We start from the raw sequence: 21,450 nt of genomic DNA, 5'->3' as shown, positions 1-21,450 counted from the left end.
CTAGCTGCCGTTCGGATGGTCACTTGAACTGTCGCTTTTCCCACTTGCTTCCCTCGACAGGAGCCCAATGAGGGCGGCGGCAGCCAGGCCCTCTCCTAGGAGGCCCACTGTCACGACTGCTCTGGTGACCTGCGGAGAAGAGAAGGGACATCACACTCCACATCAGGGAAGACCCGCCTGGCCCTTGTCCTCCTCAGTGGAACCGCAGAAGAAACAACTGTTGGCACGGACGGGGGTCCCAAGAGGGCTTTCCACCAGGAAAGGAGGAAGAGGAGCCCGGGGAGCGGAGAGGAATGAGGGAAAGAAGGAACTCCAGGGACGAGGGCAACACTGGCTTTCAGGAGGCACGTAAAGTGTAACAGAGCCGCAGGGGTTGCGGAAAGGGCAGAGGGGCAGTGCCCGGATATTGTAGGTCAGGGCTGGCCCACTGCGAGCCTCGAAGCAAGAGCAGAGTTGGGGAAACCACTCCTGTGGACTCTCACTGCCCAGGGCCAGAGGGCGGGCAGCTGGCCTGGATTGTTCCAGGTGACCCCAGATCTCAGCCCACCTCCGGGCACAGCGTAGGCACTCTACAGAGGACAAGACTGAGGATGGACAATTTAATGAACTTACTCAAATCCACACCACTGGCAAGTGACAGGGCCCAGTACAGCCTGACATCCTAGCCAGCACATGTAAGCCCTCCCCGGCAGGAAGAAAAATATATTCAATCCCTGGCCAGTTGGCTCAGTGGTAGACCATCAGCCCGGAGTGTGGAAGTCCTGGGTTTGATACCCAGCCAGGGCACACAGGAGAAGCCACCATCTGCTTCTCCACCCCTCCCTCACCCCTTCTCTCTGTCTCTCTCTTCCCCTCCTGCAGCCAAGTCTCCACTGGGGCAAGTAGGCCCAGGAGCTAAGGATAGGTCCATGGCCACCACCTCAGGCGCTAGAATGGCTCCAGTTGCAACTGAGCAACACCTCAGATGGGCAGAGCATCGCCCCCTGGTGGGCTTTCCTGGTGGATACCAGTCCAGTGTACGCAGGAGTCAGTCTCTCTGCCTCCCAGCCTCTCACTTCAGAAAAATACAAAAAAAAAAAAAAAAAGTCAAAACAGAGACCAAATAGCAGATAGCTGTAGACTATCATTAATTTGAGCCATGAATTTGATCCCTGGGAAGCAAGATGGGGTATCTTGGATGGGCCCTTGGGGTTTCAGCCCAGGTGCATGATAAGGCAGCCTCCTCACTCCCAGTCCACCACCCATCCCGACCAGAAACAGGTCGAGGCCCCTCAGCACAAGGTAGAGAGACCCCACCAGCAGGGTCGCTGTTCGGCACCAGGGAGCAGTGCCCGGGGGGCCCCGGAACAGCCTGGGCTCCATCAGGGCTGTTTCCAGAGGGTGTGGGTTCTCCTTGCCCTCTTCCCCTCTCACAGGAACGAGCTTAATTAATCCTCACCCATCCTGAATCTACCTACAGTGCTTGGCCTCATGTGGAACATTCCAGCAAGCCAAGAAGGAGGATTGGAGTGTGCGCTGCGCCCGCACGGACAGGACTTCCGTGAGAAATAAACCCACCTCCAGGGATGCTCCCTCCGTTTCCATCTACTGCTTCAGAATTCCAAACTAGAAAAAAATGCCAGCTATTTCTCTAAATGAAATTAATCCTGCTCTGGCTGCTTGGTTGGCCAATAACGTCTGGCCTGACTACTGAAATTACAGGGCAGACAGTTTTCTTTAACTCAATGAGCTCCATCAGCAGCTGCACAGACATGAAGAAACAGGAACATATGTATGCAACGTACCACGTACCAAAAATCCCGCCAGGCAATGCGGTCTTTCAGATTATCTGAGACCACGGGTCAACTACTTCTGGCATGTGTGTTAAATCCAGCCCACCCCTTGTTTGTATACAAAAATAAAAATAAAAATCTTAGGAGCACAGCCTTACTCGTTCTCTTAAGTATTGTCCACGACTGCACTTGTGCCGCAGACCTACAACAGCCGACTGAGTGGAGAGACAGGGACCACGTGGGCCGCAGAGTCTGAAAGATTTACCGCCTGGCCCTTCACAGAAAACTTGCCCGGCAGGACCAGGCTTTTCCTCCTCGTGGTTCACACTGTACCCTCGGCCTATCAGCCTATTGTCTTCGTCACCCCTGTTCCCTTGTTGTCTCCAACTCATTTTCCACTTTTAGTTTAATCATCAGACTCAGCTCAGGTGTTACCTCTTCTCTGATGCCTTCCTGGACCTAGGTTCGAATCCCACCTTTGCACAGCGGCGACCATGTACTAGAGACCCAATACCTAATTGTTGAATGAGCTTGGATAAGCTGCTTACACACTGTGGGCAACAGTGTCCCCTTCTGTACAGTGGGGGCAATAAAACCAGCCTCTGGGGCTGTGGGAAGAATCCATCTCAGGGCCTGGCAGTCGGGGGGGGGGGGATGAATATGAATATGGGATGACAGTCACGGCTGTGACATCACCCCTAACTGCAGGGTCTGCACTTCCAACTGGCAGGTCTCCCCACCCTCGTCCTTCCCCACAGTCACATCCTCAGGGCAGGGATTCAGTCTCTGATAATTGTCTCATTCATGCCTCTGTCTCCAACCCTGCTCGGCCCACACTGAAGCCCAGCACTGTCAGCTGAGGGAGTGCCCTGGTTCCTGGGGACAGGGACACAGGCTGAGGACGCACCAGGTCCCTGCAGGAGACTCCGTAGCGCAGCTCATTCACACAGTGCTCACAGTTCTCACTGGTCAGCTTGTAGAGCAGCTCCTGCCCACCAGCTCCTCTGCCCGCTGGACGATTTTGCTGGGAGGCAGCGGTGGGTACTTGTCATCGTGTTTGTTATTGACATGGTACTTGTCACTCCCGGCCACATTGAACAGCTCCTTCTTCACTACGGCCCTGTCAGTCAGGGCGGACATGATGCTGGATGCACCAGCTCCCGGGATTTCACCTGTGGGTCACAGAGAGGAAACAGAGGGAGGGATGGTTCAGGGCAGGCCCCTGGGGGTCACAGCGGGCAAGCAGGCAGCCCCGTTGCCCTCAGCAGCATCATAAGGATTAGCTGTGGGAGGACCTTGCCGTCCTGCTTGGCTTCAACTCAGAAACAGGGCAGACCCTCACACAATGGGATGCTCAGCAGTAAAAAGGTGTTTGGAGAAGACAGAGGATGTTCCTGGGCTCTGGTTCCTCTTTTCTTCTTCTTTTTTTTTTTCTTTTGTGACAGACAGACAGATAGGGACAAACAGGATTGGAGAAAGATGAGAAGCATCAATTCTTCCTTGCGGTACCTTAGTTGTTCATTGATTACTTTCTCATATGTGCCTTGACAGGGATGGGGGGGCTCCAGCCAAGCTCATAACCCCCTGCTCAAGCCAGGGACCTTGGGCTCAAGCCAGTGACCTTGGGCTTCAAGACAGCGATCTTTGGACTCAAGCCAGCGACCATGGGGTCATGTCTATGATTCCACACTCAAGCCAGTGACCCCAAGCTCAAGCTGGTGAACTCGTGCTCAAGCCGGTGACCTCGGGATTTTGAACCTGGGACCTCGGCATCCCAGTCCAATACTATCCACTGTGCCACCACCTGGTCAGACTGATTCCTCATTTTTAATGCAAAGGATATGAATTCTTCCAAAGGACTACGTGAATTCAGATGTCACTGAAAGATTCAGGACAGGCCAGATTGGTGCAGGGCAAAGATACCCAGGTCCTAGTCCCAACTTCCCCTCTCTAAGTTGTAGCTCAGAAACTGTAACATGCCTGACCAGGATGTGGCACAGTGGATAGACCGTCGGACTGGGATACAGAGGACCCAGGTTCGAGACTCCGAGGTCACCCTTGCTTGCCAGCTTGAGCACGGGCTCATCTGGTTTGAGCAAAGCTCACCAGCTTGGACCCAAGGTCTCTGGCTCGAGCAAGGGGTTACTCGGTCTGCTGTAGCCCCACGGTCAAGACACATATGAAAAACAATCAATGAACAACTAAGGTGTCGCAATGAAAAACTGATAATTGATGCTTCTCATCTCTCTTTGTTCCTATCTGTCTGTCCCTATCTATCCCTCTCTCTGACTCTCTCTGTCCCTGTAAAAAAAAAAGAAAAAGAAAGAAGAAAGAAAGAAAGAAAGAAAGAAAGAAAGAAAGAAAGAAAGAAAGAAAGAAAGAAAGAAGAAAAAAACTGTAACCACTCCTCCCTGAGCCAGAACTAGGGAACCTTAGCAGGCTAGGGTGACATTTTTTTAGTTGGGTTTTTTGGTTGGTTTTTTTTGTGTTTTTTTTTTAGCAAGGGCACGGGGGACAGCAGGGACAGGCAGACAGAAAGGGAGAGAGATGAGAAGCATCAATTCTTCCTTGCAGCATCTTAGTTGTTCATTGATTGCTTTCTCATATGTGTCTTGACTGGTGGGCTCCAGCCAAGCCAGTGACCCTTTGCTCAAGCCAGAAACCTCTGGGCTCAAGCCACCAACCATGGGGTCATGTCTATGATCCCACACTCAAGCCAGTGACCCAGCACTCAAACTGGTGAGCCTGTGCTCAAGCCAATGACCTTGAGGTTTTGAACCTGGGTCCTCTGCATCCCAGGCCGATGCTCTATCTACTGTGCCACCACCTGGTCAGGCAGAATTTATTCTTTTACATAAAAAATACACATTGTCTCCTCCACCTCTGTCCCTCAGTATGCACCAACCCTGAGTATCTATCTCCTTCTCGGCTTCTAGTTTTTCCCTTTTTTGCCCCTTAGTCTTCCCACCTCTTTTCTCTATTTCCCCCACGCACGCACACATACTCTCTCCCCTGCAGCTTCCCCAAATCCCCCATCTTTCCCCTTTTCCTCTCCTCATCCCTGCCCCTAGCCTCCCCTTCTCTGCCATGCGTTTCTACCTTTCCCCGGTAGAGGGCAACCTCCCCTAAATTGCTGTGAGCTAAAATTTTGGCATTTTTATCATAGACGATTAGATGTTTACCCAAAAGAAATGAAAATTTATATTTATATGTACAAAACAAACCTGTATGGGAATATTTATAGTGATTCCAATAATTTCTATTAAAAATAAAAAACCAGCCTGACCTGTGGTGGTACAGTGGATAAAGCATTGAGCTGGAACACTGAAGTTGCCGGTTGAAAACCCCGGGCTTGGCTGATCAAGGCACATATGGGAGTTGATGCTTCCTCTATCTCTCTCTCCCTTTTCTCTAAAAAGTGAATAAATAAAAAAATAAGTAAATAGCCACCCCAATGTCCTTCAGCTGGTGAACAGATAAATGAAGGGCAGTCCATCCAGACAGTGGGACACTGAGCGATGAAAAGGAGCAACGTGGGACACGCTACAATATAAATGAACCTCAGATACATTACACCAAGTTAAAGAAACTAGACAGAAAGGCAATATTCCATATGATTCCATTTATATCATGTGCCAGAAAAGGCAAAACTAGAAGAAAAAAAATCATAGGTTGCCAGGAGCTGGGAGTGGAGAAACGGAAGAGGGACTCAGGGGAACTTTGGGGGGCTGGGGGACTCCTCTGTATCTGCCTTGAGCTGATGGCTACATGATCATATGCATTTGTCACAACTCATAGAACTGTATACTAAAAAGAGTAAATCTTACTATTAGTAAATCATTCCTCAGTAAGTTTAGTTTTTTATAACCTGAATCTGAAAATATATTTGTATGCATCTACACACATGTGTATACACACAGCTGCTGATAGCTTCTTGGCATGGCTGTAGTTATGCCATTACTTGCAGATATCTATTTTATTTGGCCAAATCTCTGCTGTTGAGTGGTTTCCATGGTTTCAGCATTTTCTTTCATGCCGTGAGGCTCTGGAAGGGGAGAGAGCTGGGCTCAGCGCCCGCCAGGCCCCGCAACGGTGCTCCACCACGCAGTCCTCCATCTCATCCCTGCAGACCGGGTGGAGGGGAGTCTCGTCTGCTCTACGGAGGGTGCAGCTGAACTCACGGGGGTGAAGTCACACCTGCCAGTCACAAGTCAGTAAGCGGAGGCCCGAGGATTGCAAACGGGCTCTGTCTGGTTGAGAGACCCATGCCCCTTCCACTACACCGCGCAGTCAGCTGTAAACACTTCCTGCTCGTTTGCTCTCACCTCCCCCCCCCCCCCAGAACATCAAGTGCACATGAAGGGATGCTTCCCTAGGACAGTGGGCTGGCTGGAGCTGAACCCCATTCTCTCCTGAAATAAAGGTCAACAGTCTCCACAAACTCACTGCTAAGGGAAAACAGCAGTCGATACACCTGGCAGGAAATATCCTTCAGCCGGTGGTCTTGGAGTGCGTCCTATGCCAGCCGCTGAAGTGAGAACAAGCACATAAGTGTGCAACTGTTCACACTCACCACCTCATCCCTGTGCTCAAAGAAAGAACCCAGGTTTACCTGAGGGGGCCAGGTGGACCACGTATCCATCTCCCACATAGATGGCCCAGTGCGAGTAGCCAAAGCGGAAAATCTCAATCAAGTCTCCGGGTCTTGGTTTGGCCTATGACAAAAAACCAGAGACAGGTTGAGGGAACATTCTAGAACCTGACTTGTAAGAAGCCCCAGCCCAGCCTGCAGTCTCTCTCTGATCATCTTTTTTTTTTTTTTTTTTTTCTGAAGCTGGAAATGGGGAGAGACAGTCAGACAGACTCCTGCATGCGCCCCACCGGGATCCACCCGGCACGCCCACCAGGGGCGACGCTCTGCCCACCAGGGGGCGATGCTCTGCCCCTCCGGGGCGTCGCTCTGTCGCGACCAGAGCCACTCTAGCACCTGGGGCAGCGGCCAAGGAGCCATCCCCAGCGCCCAGGCCATCTTTGCTCCAATGGAGCCTTGGCTGCGGGAGGGAAAGAGAGAGACAGGGAGGAAGGAGGGGGGGCGTGAAGAAGCAAATGGGCGCTTCTCCTATGTGCCCTGGCCGGGAATTGAACCCGGGACTTCTGCACTCCCGGCCGACGCTCTACCGCTGAGCCAACCGGCCAGGGCCTCTCTGATCATCTTTTGCAGGAAACAGAGGAGGGAGCTCTCCTTGCACAGGTGCAAAGTCCCTCCTTTACTGCGCCTGCTGGGCTGGACACAAGCTCTTCAGGGGACGAAGAAGAGAGATGGAGAGGGTGTCCGGAAGGGCAGTGTGAGCAGGTAGGTGTGCAGCACTGGAGTGTGGCGGAGAGGTGTGCACAAGTGGGCATGAGCACATTTATAGACAGAGCATGTCTGCGTCAGCGAGTGGGTATATGATTCCCGGGAAGTCTAGAAGTCCTCACAAAGGGCCACCTGCCTCTGCTGGGCCAAAGATCCTGCCTAGCGAGTAGAAGAGCAAGATTGAAAGCTGGGTCTGCATGTTTCCAATGTTACACCCTTAACAATCTCAGAACATCCCAGGCCCCGGGCAGCTGAAGTCTGGGCTCAAGGCCAAGTCCCGGCTGGGGATCGGAGGGTGTGATTGGAGTCGGCAGGAGGGCAGTGCCCTTCTGGAGTTTGCAGGAACAGGGTGTATGTTGTCCTGGGCACACAGAGAATTTGAGATACCGTACACCCTTCTCACAAAAGTTCTATTTTACGATCACTCTGAGCTCAGCCCGCACTCCTCCTCCGCTGACTCAGCTGAGCCAGGTCACATGGGGCCGGACCACCCGACCAGGGGGCTGGGCTGCAGCTGCTGGGCGAGGTGAGGCCGGCAGCCAATGGGAGTCTGCTGGGGAGACGTGGTTGAGGGAAAAGCTTTTGACTCCAGGACGCATGCGTCAACCTGACTGAAGATGGAACAATATGAGCATCAAAAAGAAATGCATCAAACACATGAATAATGCTATTAATGTGCTCATAATTGTATTTTTTAAAATTTACTAACCACCTTTGGAGGATGCAAAAGAATCACCACCATATTATTTCAGAAACTGGTAAATAAAGGAAAAGATTCAAGCATTTCCTAAATGAACTGTACTCAGGGAACCAAATTGAAAAAAACACCAAAACCCCAATCCACAACACAACACTCAAAAAAGTAGCTATACTTATGTATGCAAATGAGTAGAAAGCGTCTGGAAGGACACACACCAAGCTGTACAGAAAAAGGGGCTCTCTGGGACCAGAGGGTGGTGACTTCAGCCTTAATGTTAACAGTTTCAATTTGTATTTGTGTAGCTGTGTGTGTGTGTGTGTGCGTGTGTGTGTGTGTGCATGTGTGTGCGTGTGTGTTTAACAAGAAAAATGCATTCACATATTCTCATAGAATTAAAGAAATTAATTTTTTTTTTTAAGTTAAGGCTTTGGAGTCAGGTTCAATTAGGTTCAAATGCCCTCTATCTCTTGGGTAAGTTTGGATAAGTCCAGGGGTCCCCAAACTTTTTACACAGGGGGCCAGTTCACTGTCCCTCAGACCGTTGGAGGGCCGGACTATAAAAAAAAACTATGAACAAATTCCTATGCACACTGCACATATCTTATTTTAAAGTAAAAAGACAAAACAGGAACAAATACAATATTTAAAATAAAGAACAATTAAATTTAAATCAACAAACTGACCAATATTTCAATGGGAACTATGCTCCTCTCACTGACCACCAATGAAAGAGGTGCCCCTTCCAGAAGTGCGGCGGGGGCCGGATAAATGGCCTCAGGGGGCCGCATGTGGCCCGCGGGCCGTAGTTTGGGGACCCCTGGATAAGTCGCTTTCCCAGAGTTAAGTGCCCTCAACTGTAAAGTTTACAGAGTTGTTGCAAAAATTAAATCAAAGCCTTTTGCACGGTGTTGGGATGCGGTGAGGGCTCAAGCAATGTGACTATTATGGAACCAGAAGGAAGAAGCCACACATGGAAGGGGAAGAAGGGGTGGAGGGAAAGTCGGGGGGAAGAGGATAAGCTGTTTGGAGATGAGGGATGGACTAGGACACCTTCCCGGCAGCACCCACCCGGCCCCCCTCCGCTGTGACCTGTTTTCCAGGTCTCTCCCTCCCCAGTTTGTCCCCTACACCCAGGACAGGGTGACTGAGGAGGCAGGCCTGGGCGGTGGGCAGGAGCTGCCCTCCCTGAGCCCACCAATCCAGCCCCCTCAGGAACGTACTAGGGACCCCTCCCCTCCCACCGGCACCCACCCCCTACCCCCAGAGAGCAGCTCTCAGCCACAGCAGGCACGGTGGCCCTCTGTGCCAACACTGCAAACCAACAAGGAAACCCACTTAGTCACCAGTGACAGAGTTACAGCATTTAAAATAAAAGCTCTCTGGGGACTTACCAAAGCCATCCTTCTGTGAGATGCTATCTGTGTGTTGCCACCTGTGTGTCCAGCCTTCTATAATCTTAGGAGTTTCGTTTTCCCTCTGGCCCTGCCCAGGAGCACACACACCTGTATTTAAAACCATGAATCACATGATGCGATCCTAGGTAAGACATCTGTCCAAGTGACCTAAGAGTTATGCTTTAGTAAGAGAAGGCTCATGTTCTTAATATCTAGATTTAGCCTGATCAGGAGGTGGTACGGTGGGTAGAGCATCAGACTGGGACACAGAGGACCCAGATTTGAAACCCCGAGGTCACTGGCTTGAGCACGGGCTCACCAGCTTGAGCGAGGGGTCGCTGGCTTGAGCATGGGATCATAGACATGATCCCATGGCCACTGGCTTGAGTTCAAAGGTCCCTAGCTTGAAGCCCAAGGTCGCTGGCTTGAGCCCAAGGTCCCTGGCTTAAAGCCCAAGGTCCCTGCCTTGAGCAAGGGGTCATTCATTCTGCTGTATCCCCCAGTCAAGGCACGTATGAGAAAGCAATCAATGAACAACAAAGGTGCCACAACAATGAATTGATGTTTCTCATCTCTCTCGCTTTCTGTCTGTCTGTCTCTATCTCTCTCTCTGTCTCCGTCAAAAAATATATATATCAGAGCAGAGATAAATTACATAGAGGCTAAAAAAAAACAATACAAAAGGTCAATGAAACCAAGAGCTCTTTGAAAAGGGAAACAAGATTGCCAAACCTTTAACCAGATTTGTCAAGAAAAAAAGAGAGAGGACCAAATAAATAAAATTAGAAATGAAAGTGGAGAAGAAATAACTGACATCACAGAAATAAAAAGGACTGTAAGAAAATACTATGAAGACCTCTATGCCAAAAAATTGGACAACCTAGGCAAAATGGGTAAATTCCTTGAAAGATACAATCTTCCAAAAGCGAATCTAGAAGAATCAGAAAACCTAAACAGAGTGATTATAACAAATGAAATTGAAACAATTATCAAAAAACTCTCAGCAAGCAAAATCCTGGACCAGATCACTTCACAGGCAAATTTTACCAAGCATTTAAGGAAGTAACACCTATCCTTCTCAAGCTATTCCAAAAAATTCAAGAGGAGGAAAGACTTCCAAGCTCATTTTATGAGACAAGCATTATAATTCCAAAACCAGGTAAAGACACTACAAAGAAAGAAAACTATAGGTCAATATCCCTGATGAACATAGATGCTAAAATTCTCAACAAAATATTAGCAAACCAGATCCAGCAGTACATTAAAAAGATCATACATCACGATCAAGTGGGATTCATTCTAGGGAGGCAAGGCTGGTACAATATTTGCAAATCAATAAATGTGATTTGTCACATAAACAAAATGAAGGATAAAAATCACATGATCATATCAATAGATGCAGAAAAAGCATTTGATAAAATCCAGCACCTGTTTGTGATCAAAACTCTGAGCAAAGTGGGAATACAGGGATCATACCTAAACATAATAAAGGCCATCTATGATAAACCAACAGCCAACATCATACTCAATGGGTAAAAAATAAAAGCAATCCCCTTAAGATCAGAAACAAGGCAGGGGTGCCTCCTTTTGCCACTCTTACTCAACACAGTTCTGGAAGTTCTAGCCACAGCAATCAGACAAGAAGAAATAAAAAGCATCCAAACTGAAAAGGAAATAAAACTGTCATTATTTGCTGATGACATGATACTGTACATAGAAAATGCAAAAGTCTCAGCCCAAAAACTGCTAGACCTGATAAATGAATTCAGAAGGTGGCAGATATAAAATTAATATTCAGAAATCAGTGACATTTTTATAGACCAACAATAAACTGTCAGAAAGAAAAATTAAGGAAACAATCCCCTTCACTATTGCTATAAAAAATAAATAAAATAAAGTACCTAGGAATAAATTTAGCCAAGGAGGCCTGACCAGGTGGTGGCACAGTGGGTAGAGCATCGAACTGGGATGTAGAGGACCCAGGTTCAAAATCTCGAGGTTGCCGGCTTGAGCGCAGGCTCATCTGCTTTGAGCAAGGCTCACCAGCTTGGGCCCAGGGTTGCTGGCTTGAGCAGGGGTCACTCAGTCGGGTATAGCCCCTTGGTGGGGCGCATATGAGAAAGCAGTTGGAGAACAGCTGAGGTGCCACAGTGAAGAATTGATGCTTCTCATATCTCTCCCATCCTGTCTGTCTGTCCCTATATGTCCCTCTCTCTGTCGCGCTCTGTCTCTGTCACAAAAATTTAGCCAAGAAGGTAAAATATTTGTACTCAGAAAAGTATAAGACATTGAAAAAAGAAACTAAGGAAGATAGAAACAAGTAGAAGCATATACTGTGTTCATGGATAGGAAGAATTAACATCATTGAAATGTGCAGGCCCTGGCCAGTTGGCTCAGTGGTAGAGCATCAGCCCAGTGTGTGGAAGTCCCAGGTTCGATTCCCGGCCAGGGCACACAGGAGAAGCACCCATCTGCTTCTCCACCCTTCCCCCTCTCCTTCCTCTCTGTCTCTCTCTTCCCCTTCCCATAGCCAAGGCTCCATTGGAGCAAAGTTGGCCCAGGCGCTGAGGATGGCTCCATGGTCTCTGCCTCAGGTGCTAGAATGGCTCTGGTTGCAGCAGAGCAACACCCCAGATGGGCAGAGCATCGCCCCCTGGTGGGCATGCCGGGTGGATCCTGGTTGGGCACATGCAGGAATCTGACTGCCTCCCCACTTCTAACTTTGGGAAAATAAAAAATAATAATAATAATTTAAAAATAATAAAAAATAAAAATAAATGTGCAGACTACCCAAAGCAATCTATAGATTCAATTCAATTCCTATTAAAATATCAATGGCATACTTCACAGATCTAGAACAATTGTTCCAAAAATTTATATGAAACCAAAAAAGAACCCAAATAGCCTCAGCAATTTGATAGTGAAGAACAAAGTGGGAGGTATCAGCCCTGGACGGTAGGCTCAGTGGTAGGGCATTGGCCTGGGTTCCATTCCAGGTCAGAACACACAGGAAAAGTGCCTATCTGCTTCTCTACCCCCTCCCCCTCTCGCTTCTCTCTCTATGTCTCTTTTCCCCTCCCTGGCTCAATTGGAACAAGTTGGCCCTGGGCGCTGAGGCTGGCACCATGGCCTCCACTTCAGGTGCTAAGAAGAACTCAGTTGCTGAGCAACGGAGCAATGCCTTAGATAGGCAGAGCATCACCTGGTAGCGGGCTTGCCTGGTAGATCCCAGTTGGGGCACATGCGAGAGTCTGTCCATCTGCCTCCCTTCCTCTCATTGAATATAAAAAAGAAAAGTGGGCAGTGTCACACAACCTGACATCAAGCTATACTACAATGCCACTGTTATTAAAACAGCTTGGTACTGGCATAAGAACATACAGATCAATAGAACAGAACAGAGAACCCAGAAATAAAGTCACGCCTTTAGAGTCAATTAATATTTGACGTAAGAGGCAAGACTATACAATGGAGTAAAGACAGTCTCTTTAATAAATGGTGTTGGAAAAATTGAACAGCTACCTGAAAAAACATGAAACTAGACCACCAACTTACACCACTCACAAAAATAAACTCAAAATGGATAAAAGATTTTAATGTAAGTCGCAAAACCATAAAAATCTTGGAAGAAAACAGGCTGTAAACTCTCCCATATCTCTCGTAGCAATGTTTTTGCCGCTATATCTCCACAAGCAAGCAAAGGAAAAGGACAAAATAAACAAATGGGACTATATCAAACTAAAAAGCTTTGCACAGCAAGACACCATTAACAAAATAAAAAGACAACCCACTCAATGGGAAACATATTTATTGATACATGATAAAGGGTTAACAACCAAAATTTATAAAGAACTTCTAAAACTCAAGGAAGGTAAACAATCCAATTAAAAAATGGACAAAGGAAGTGAATAGACACTTCTCCAAAGAGGACATACAGATGGCCAATAGGCATATGAAAAAATGTTCACTGTCACTAATAATCAGAGAAATGCAAATTAAAACCACAATGCGATACCACCTCACACCTGTCAGAATGGTGCTCATTAACAAATGAACATATAGTAAGTGCTGGCAAGAGCGTGGAGAGAAGGGAACCTTCCTGCACTGCTGGTGGGAATGCAGAGTGGTGCAGCCACTGTGGAGAACAGTGTGGAGATTCCTCAGAAAATTAAAAATGGAACTGCCTTTTTACCCAACTATCCTACTTTTAGGAATATATCCTAAGAATCCAAAAACACTAATCAAAAGAAGATATGCACCCCCATGTTTATTGCTGCATTCTTTACAATAGCCAAGATCTGGAAACAGCCCAAGTGTCCATCAGTAGGTGAGTGGATAAAAAAGCTGTGGTACAGCTGACCGGACGGTGGCGCAGTGGATAGAGCATCGGACTGGGATGTGGAGGACCCAGGTTCAAGACCCCAAGGTCTCCAGCTTGAGCGCGGGTTCATCTGGTTTGAGCAAAGCTCACCAGCTTGGACCCAAGGCCGCTGGCTTGAGGAAGGGGTTACTCAGTCTGCTGTAGCCCCACGGTCAAGGCACATATGAGAAAGCAAAAAAAAAAAAAAAAAAAGGTGTGGTACATCTTACCTTTTGCAATGACATAAATGGACCTGGAGATTATTGTGCTAAGTGAAATCAGCCAGGCAGAGAAAGACAAATATATAATCTCACTTATATTTGGAATTTAATGAACACAGTGAACTGAGGAATGGAATAGAGGCAGAGGTAGGGTCACAGGGAGCAGAGGGACAGCTGTCAGAGGGAAGGAGGCTGAGGGGATGGGGTCAGCAAAGGTGAAGGGATTAGTGAAATTATATGCACATAACACAGAGATACAGATAACAGGACAGCAAGTCCAGAGGGAAGAGGGAAGGGAGTCAGTGAGGAGGGCGAAAGGGGTGCAACGGGGTGTGCATTGTGGGGGCGCAGGGTGTTATATTGAGTGGAACACTTGAATTCATGTTAATACTATGAATGTAAATTTTTAATTAAAAATTATTTTAAAAGAAAAAAATTAATAAATAAAATAAAAATGTGAATCCAATTTTATGTAAAATCTGCTCTTTCTTCAAGCAGGGCCAGGGCACATGCCAGGTAGACAAGTAGGCCTAGAAATCGGCCAGAAAGAAATCAAAGATAAGGCGTAGACTCAGAAGGATTTGGTGGCGGCTTCGATCAGCGCCACAGTCAAAGCCCACCAAGTCTCAGGGCAGAGAGAAGAGAAGACAGACAGACACAAGCAAAGTCAGGGGCGTGTAGGGTCAAGGCAGGATGGAGAGGCGGAGCCAAAGGGAAGAGCTTCAGGAAGGAGGGAGGAGCTCCCCACAGACTCAGCAAAGGAGACTGACCGTGACTGGGATGCCACCATTTCTACCAACCTCAAAGTGGGTGGAAGTAGATGAAAGGTGTCAACAGAGGCAACTTACCCCACACGGGACAGCGTGAAGCCACACAATCAGAAGTGTGGCAAGAGACCGCCCCCTTCCCACCCTCTGGACCACAGCTCAGAAACACACATTCTAGACCAAATGGAAGCCCAAGTCCACCACAGCCTGGGTGTGGAGAGGCTGCTTTTGTAGGCACCAGCATTCTACCCCACCCAAAGTCCCAAAGAAGATTCTCTCATCTGACGCCCCTCTGTGGACTGGCACATCCTGGCCAAACTGGACACGAAGGTGTGGGTGGAGTGGGAGCGCCCTGAGCATCCCCACTGTGGGGTCTGTGAATGGGGCAGCAAGGACAGTAACTTACCTTCTTCGGGCTCTTTTTTTTTTTTTTTTTTTTCTGAAGCTGGAAACGGGGAGAGACAGACAGACTCCCGCAGGCGCCCGACCGGGATCCACCCAGCACGCCCACCAGGGGGCGATATTCTGCCCACCAGGGGCGATGCTCTGCCCCTCCGGTGCATCGCTCTGTTGCGACCAGAGCCACTCTCGCGCCTGGGGCAGAGGCCAAGGAGCCATTCCCAGCGCCCGGGCATCTTTGCTCCAATGGAGCCTCAGCTGTGGGAGGGGAAGAGAGAGACAGAGAGGAAGGAGAGGGGGAGGGGTGGAGAAGCAGATGGGCACTTCTCCTGTGTGCCCTGGCCAGGAATCGAACCCGGGACTTCTGCACGCCAGGCCGACGCTCTACCACAGAGCCAACCAGCCAGGGCCAAGGAGAGCTTTCTTGTCAGGAGACAGGTGGATTGGAACTGAGGCTGGACAACGATTCAGAGGTGTAGCATCTGTGCAACCAGCAATCTCTCGGCCCACACGGTCTTGCTCCCATGGAGACTGGGCTTCTCCTCCCAGCATCTCCACTCCATTCTCCTCTGGTGTCAGCAGGACCATCTGGGAGGCATCTCCCACCCGGATTCTGGAGGGAGAGAGTGGGGTTGCCCTAGCTAATCTCCTCCTGCCCCACTGGCCAGAGCCCTTTGAGCCGCTCGATGCTGGATACCCTTTGAGTAGCTGAACTAAGTGTCTGTCGGTTGATCTGTTTGTCGGATCAGTGCCGTCCCCTTGCAACACCACAAGCCTGTTTCCCGGAGCATGAGGACTTGGCTGGGTGCTGTCAGAGACCTCAGGTGGGGCGGGCACAGTAGCTGAGTCACACAGGGCAGAGCAGGGGAAGAACGGCCCTGTCCCCATTCTGGGGCTTGTAGCTTTTCACCTAATCCAATCTGTTCAGGGGTTCAGAAAATCGGGCCCACGAGCCACATGAAAAAAGTCAGCAAGGCTGTGTTGGGCGGGGGATTCTGTTTGTCCCAGGGCCAACGTGCTCCCAACCGGGCAGAGAGTAGGGGCAACCCATGCATCCAGCCTGCTGACAGTCTAGGACCACAGCCTGGAACACCAATGTCTTTGGTCTTCCGTGTGCCCGTATATGTATTGTTTAATTACAAGGAGGGTTATAAAGGGCGAGAGGAGCTCAGACTTCCCGCCACCAGCCCCAGCCACCCGGTTCCCCTTCGCAGACGCAACCAAATCAAATCCGCTTCTTGGTATCTGGCCAGGAATATCTACAAATAGTTTTTAATGATTTTTATTCAATCTTATATATAGACCCGTGTTGGCAACCTTTTTATAAAAACCCGCCCAGGCGGGAGGGACCAGGTTGACCAGCACTGCAAAAGTGGGCGGTTTTTATAAAAAGGTTCACCATCACGGATCTAGACAGAAGAATATTTGTGTGAGGTGTAAGAAATAACACTAATGGTGCCGGGTAGCTACTGGAAATATTGGGCGGGGAACACTTTGTAAAGTGCATGGTGAGGTTCAAATAATTTAACAACTGGTTCTCTGCCCTAATGACTGTTTTAGGTATAGAAAAACAATATACCAAAAGGTAATTTATTATTTCACGCATTTAATACTTAAATAAGAACAATAAAAGAGGTACACAAAACTAGATTATTATAAGTTTTAAAATATTAATGAAAAAATATTAATACCTGACAAAAACAATAAAACTTATTTAAGATATTTCCATTACATTTTTTTTTTAAAGATTTTTTTTATTGATTGATTTTTTTAGAGAAAGGGGAGAAAGAGAGGAGGGAGAAGCGGGAAGTATCAACTCATAGTAGTTGCTCCCTGTATGTGCCTTGACCAGGCAAGCCCAGGGCTTTGAACCAGCGACCTCAGCGTTCCAGGTTGACGTTTTATCCACTGTGCCACCGCAGCTCAGGCCCATATTGCTTCTTGATTGGCATCTTCACTTGCAATTTTTTTCACCTCTGGACGGAACGAACATGACTACGGGTGCTTAGTGTATTCACTGTTGGGCAGATGAACATTAAAAAAGAGGAAGAAATGTAAATTAGTGATTTCCACATTGGGTGGCTTCCCAGGCACCCACCTTAGAGAGAACCCTGATTACAAGTGCCATTCTAACAACCGGTTTGCCGAACTCGACAAAAAATTAGGTATCGGTTCTGCCATACTGGTGAGAACCCATTGAATCCCACCACTGGGGTGAACACATAGCTCGGTGCACAGAGCTGTGTTGTGAAGTCAGGAACCCGAAACCTGTATGATTGTATTAATTAGTGTCACCCTAGTAAATTCAGTTAGTAGTAGTAAGAAGAAGAAGAAGAAGAAAAGAGGAGGATATGGAAGCTCCTGCAAACCTCTGCACCCGGTGAAAGAGAAAATCACAGGCCCAATATGGCATCACTATTGCTAAAAGCCCATGATACCGAACCTAGATTTAATACCTGATTTCATGGTAGTTTCAACTTCTTCCAGAAACTGAATCTTCATCAACCAATCTGGAATTTTCTGGTAAAGCACCAGTAATCTGTCACGTGGGCCTTCTCCACTCTCTGCCCCACCCCATGGGAAGAAGAGGCAATCTGCATGTCACAAGGCCTTGCTGTTCCTTTCCCCCCCAAAACCTGAGGTTCTGGTCTAAAAATAATCCCTCCTTTTCTTTCGTTAATAGCTCTCTTGCCCTACTCTCTACCTATAGAAGACCTCCCACTTTGTACAACCCTTCAGAGTGCCCTTATACTTGCTAGATGGAATCCTTCCTGGTTCATAAATTGCTTAATAAAGTCAAGTAGCCCTTCAAATTTACTAGGTTGACTTTTTTTTTTTTACAGAGACAGAGAGAGAATCAGAGACAGGGATAGACAGACAGGAATGGAGAGAGATGAGAAGCATCAATCATTAGTTTTTCGTTGCGACACCTTAGTTGTTCATTGATTGCTTTCCCATATGTGCCTTGACCACGGGCCCTTGAGAGCAGACTGAGTAACCCCTTGCTGGAGCCAGCGACCTTGGGTCCAAGCTGGTGAGCTTTTGCTCAAACCAGATGAGCCCGCACTCAAGCTGGCGACCTCGGGGTCTCAAACCTGGGTCCTTCCGCATCTCAGTTCGAACCTCTACTGCACCACCACCTGGTCAGGCTAGGTTGATTTTTTTCAATAAGACACAGGTGCAGCTACAGATACATGAGATTTATAATAGGAGTTGGCTCACATGGTTATAGAGGCCAGGAAGTCTTACAATCTGCCATCTGCAAGCAGAAAACCAGGAAAGCCAGTGGTGTAATTTGTTCAGAGGCTAAAGGACTGAAAATAAGGTCGTGGGGGCTGCTGTTTTAAGCCCTGGAGTTCAGAGGCTTGAAAAACAGGAACTATGATGTCCAAGCAGAGGCAGATTTAACGGTGGGCACACTGGGCGCACGCCCTGGGCCCCAGCTACTGAAGGGCCCTGCAAAACCCCAACTTTACACTTTTTTCCAATGTAGGGGCTCAACCAACCTTAATCCACCTGTGTCCAACAGCGGGAGAAGAAGGACATCCGGCTCAAGAAGAGAGTTTGTCTTTTCTCCATCTTTTTGTTCTGTTTGAGCCCTCAGTGGTTTGGATGAAGCCAAGTTGTGTGTTTTTTCTTTTAGTTTAATTTTTTTAGGGAGCGAGAGAAAGACAGACAGACAGGTAGAAAGGGAGAGAGACAAGAAGCATCAATTTGTAGTTGTGTCACTTTTTTTAGCTGTTTATTGATTGCTTCTCATATGTGCCTTGTGGGGGGGAGGGGGGAGCTCCAGCCAAGCCAGTGACCCCTTGCTCAAGCCACTGACCTTGGGCTCAAGCCAGCAACCTTGGGCTTCAAGCCAGCGACCCGTGGGCTCAAGCCAGTGATCATGAGATCATGTCTATGAGCCCACACTCAAGCCAGTGACCTTGGGGTTTTAAACCTGGGTCCTACGTGTCACAGGTTGACGCTCTATCCACTGCGCCACCACCGGTCACGCACCGCCCATGCTATTTTGTGTTAGTTTCAAGTGGATAGCACTTTATTTTACTTCCTAGTTCATTTTATTTACTAGATTCCACATATGAGCAAGCATGCCCCTCTCCCAGCTCCTCCATGTGTTCATCAACCCAGAAGCTTGTCGAGTCCCTTGGTTTAGGGGTTCTTATAGTTTAATCTTCAGCACTCCTCGTCTCCCCAGAGATCAGCGGGTGGGGCTCAAATTTCCAACCCTCTGATCATTTAGTCTTTCTGAGGACCAGGCTCATCCTAAGGCTATCTAGGGTCACTACCCTAAGTCACCTCATTAACAGGAACGCAAAAGGGCTTGTTCTAAATAACAAAAGACATTCCAAGGATTTAGGGAGCTCTGGCCAGGAACCAAGGGCACAGACCAAATATAGTTCTCATTATGCCTCACTTTCTATCTTCTGTCTAGTACTCATTTTTGCCTTAAAGCCTGTATTTTCTGATATCAATATAGTTATACCTGCTTTTATTTAGTATACCAGTTTTTACTTAGTATTTGCCCAGCATAGCTGTTGGGGTTTTTTTTAACATTTACATCATTGTATAATTTATGGAAGTAGATTTAAAAGTCTTATTTTATTTAAACTTTCAAGTTTAAATGTTAGATATTTTTAAGGTGCTTACTATAAAAAATTTTTAACACACAGATAGTACTAGAAAGGCCACCCATCTACCACTAACAGTTATGTCATAGTTGCTTATCAGCATCTGTTTTTTAAATTGGGCCAAGTCTTTACATAGGCCTAATACCATTGTCACACTTAATAAAATTAATAATTCCTTAATATTATTTAATAGCCAGTTCACATTCAAATTTCCCCAACTACCTCAAATTGCTTTTAGAGTTGGGTTTTTTTGTTGTTGTTTTTTACATTTAATTCTGTTGTGTCCCACATGCCTTTCAATCTAGGACAGCTTTCAAACACTCATTTTTTCTCCTTGATAACATTAATTTTTTTAAGACATTGCTCCAGTTGTCATGTAAAATGCCCATCATTTAAATTTCAATCTTTGTGTCCTCCCATGTTAAATGTATCTACTGTAAACCGTATTCCCTGGATTAATTTTCTAATGCCCTGTAATGTTTATCTTTGTTTTTTTGTTTTTTTGTGACAGAGACAGAGAGAGGGACAGATAGGGACAGACAGACAGGAAGGGAGAGAGATGAGAAGCATGAATTCTTCATTGCGGCTCCTTAGTTGTTTATTGATTGCTTTCTCACATGTGCCTTGACCGGGGGGCTACAGCAGAGTGAGTGACCCCTTGCTCAAGCCAGTGACCTATAGGCTTCAAGCCAGTGACCATGGAATCATTCATGAACCTATGCTCAAGCTGGCGACCTCAGGGTTTTGAACCTGGTCCTCTGCGTCCTAGTCCGACGTTCTATCCACTGCACCACCGCCTGGTCAGGCTGTAATGTTTGTCTTCTACTTGGCAAGTTTAACCCACCTAGTTTAAGGTAATTATCAATATATTTGGAATTAGCTCTTCCACCTTATTTGGTTATTTCTATCCCATCCCACATTCTGTATGCATTTTGTTCATTTATTTTTATCATTGAACTGGGTGTTTCTGTTTGTCTTTCTTGTGTTTGAGAATTGGAGAAGACAAACGGAATAAGCACTGCTGAGAGGGGCACTTCAGATGCAGCCGAGAGGCCACTGAGCACATGAGGCTAATGTCTCGGCTTGTGCAGCTGCTGTTAAAATTGCGACAAACAGCCTGGGTCCGTGATTATCACATAGATGTGTTTGGACTCCACTTCCCCATCATGGGACCAGACTACCTGCATTCCTCACCTCGGAGGGAGCCAATCCGTTCCCACAGCCAGCATCCCCATTTACATAATGCCTAACCAATCCCCAGTGACCTCCAACATCCTTCCTCTTCGTGGAGGCCCTTCACGAGAAAGCTCTTATGGCTTTGCCCTTTATTGATAAACGCTGCCTTTCTATGTTCCCTTCAGAGCACAGTTTAAGTTGTAAGCTCACTCTGTTCCAGATCACAATCCCTCCTTTGCTCAGATAAATGCTTTTCTTTATTACGGCCTGGACTTTTCTTTAGTTTGTTAACAGTTTGCATTCCTTGTTCCTCTTTAGTCTGTAATTCATTTATTGGTTTATACTCCATGTGTCTCCATCGCCTATGCCATGTGAGAGAGGTGGCTTCAAGAGACCCACCCTGTGTTCCTTGGGTTTGAGGAGCTTGAGAACTGACATGACATGTTATATCAACAGAGTTCAGACAAGAAATTAAACTGCACTAGAAGACAACTCTTCCCATATCAACACCGGGGCATGGATTCCCACACACGTGTGCACCCTGGACAGCACGTGGGCCTAGCAGGAGGGACCGGGCATGCGCCCACTTGTAAGTCCTGAGGAAAGGGAAGGGTGCCTGAGCTCCTTAGAATAAATCAGGAACCAAGGAAGAACAAAGAGTCTCACTAAAA

The 21,450-nt window shown here is 47.6% G+C and overlaps 1 protein-coding gene across 1 annotated transcript; it reads right to left on the bottom strand.

Annotated features, from left to right (window-relative positions):
* Positions 1-9,303, bottom strand: LOC136387892 (phospholipase A and acyltransferase 2-like). The gene is given in 5 exon segments (XM_066360004.1): positions 1-129; positions 2,680-2,762; positions 2,765-2,944; positions 6,385-6,487; positions 9,220-9,303. Coding segments are annotated over 5 exon segments (504 nt in total). The 5' UTR covers positions 9,229-9,303.
* Positions 9,304-21,450: the final 12,147 nt, after the last annotated feature.

Source organism: Saccopteryx leptura, chromosome 1 (genome assembly GCF_036850995.1).
Source record: "Saccopteryx leptura isolate mSacLep1 chromosome 1, mSacLep1_pri_phased_curated, whole genome shotgun sequence".
NCBI lineage: Eukaryota > Metazoa > Chordata > Mammalia > Chiroptera > Emballonuridae > Saccopteryx > Saccopteryx leptura.
The sequence above is the reverse complement of the archived record's forward strand: the minus strand, read 5'-3'. Positions and strand labels throughout refer to the sequence as shown.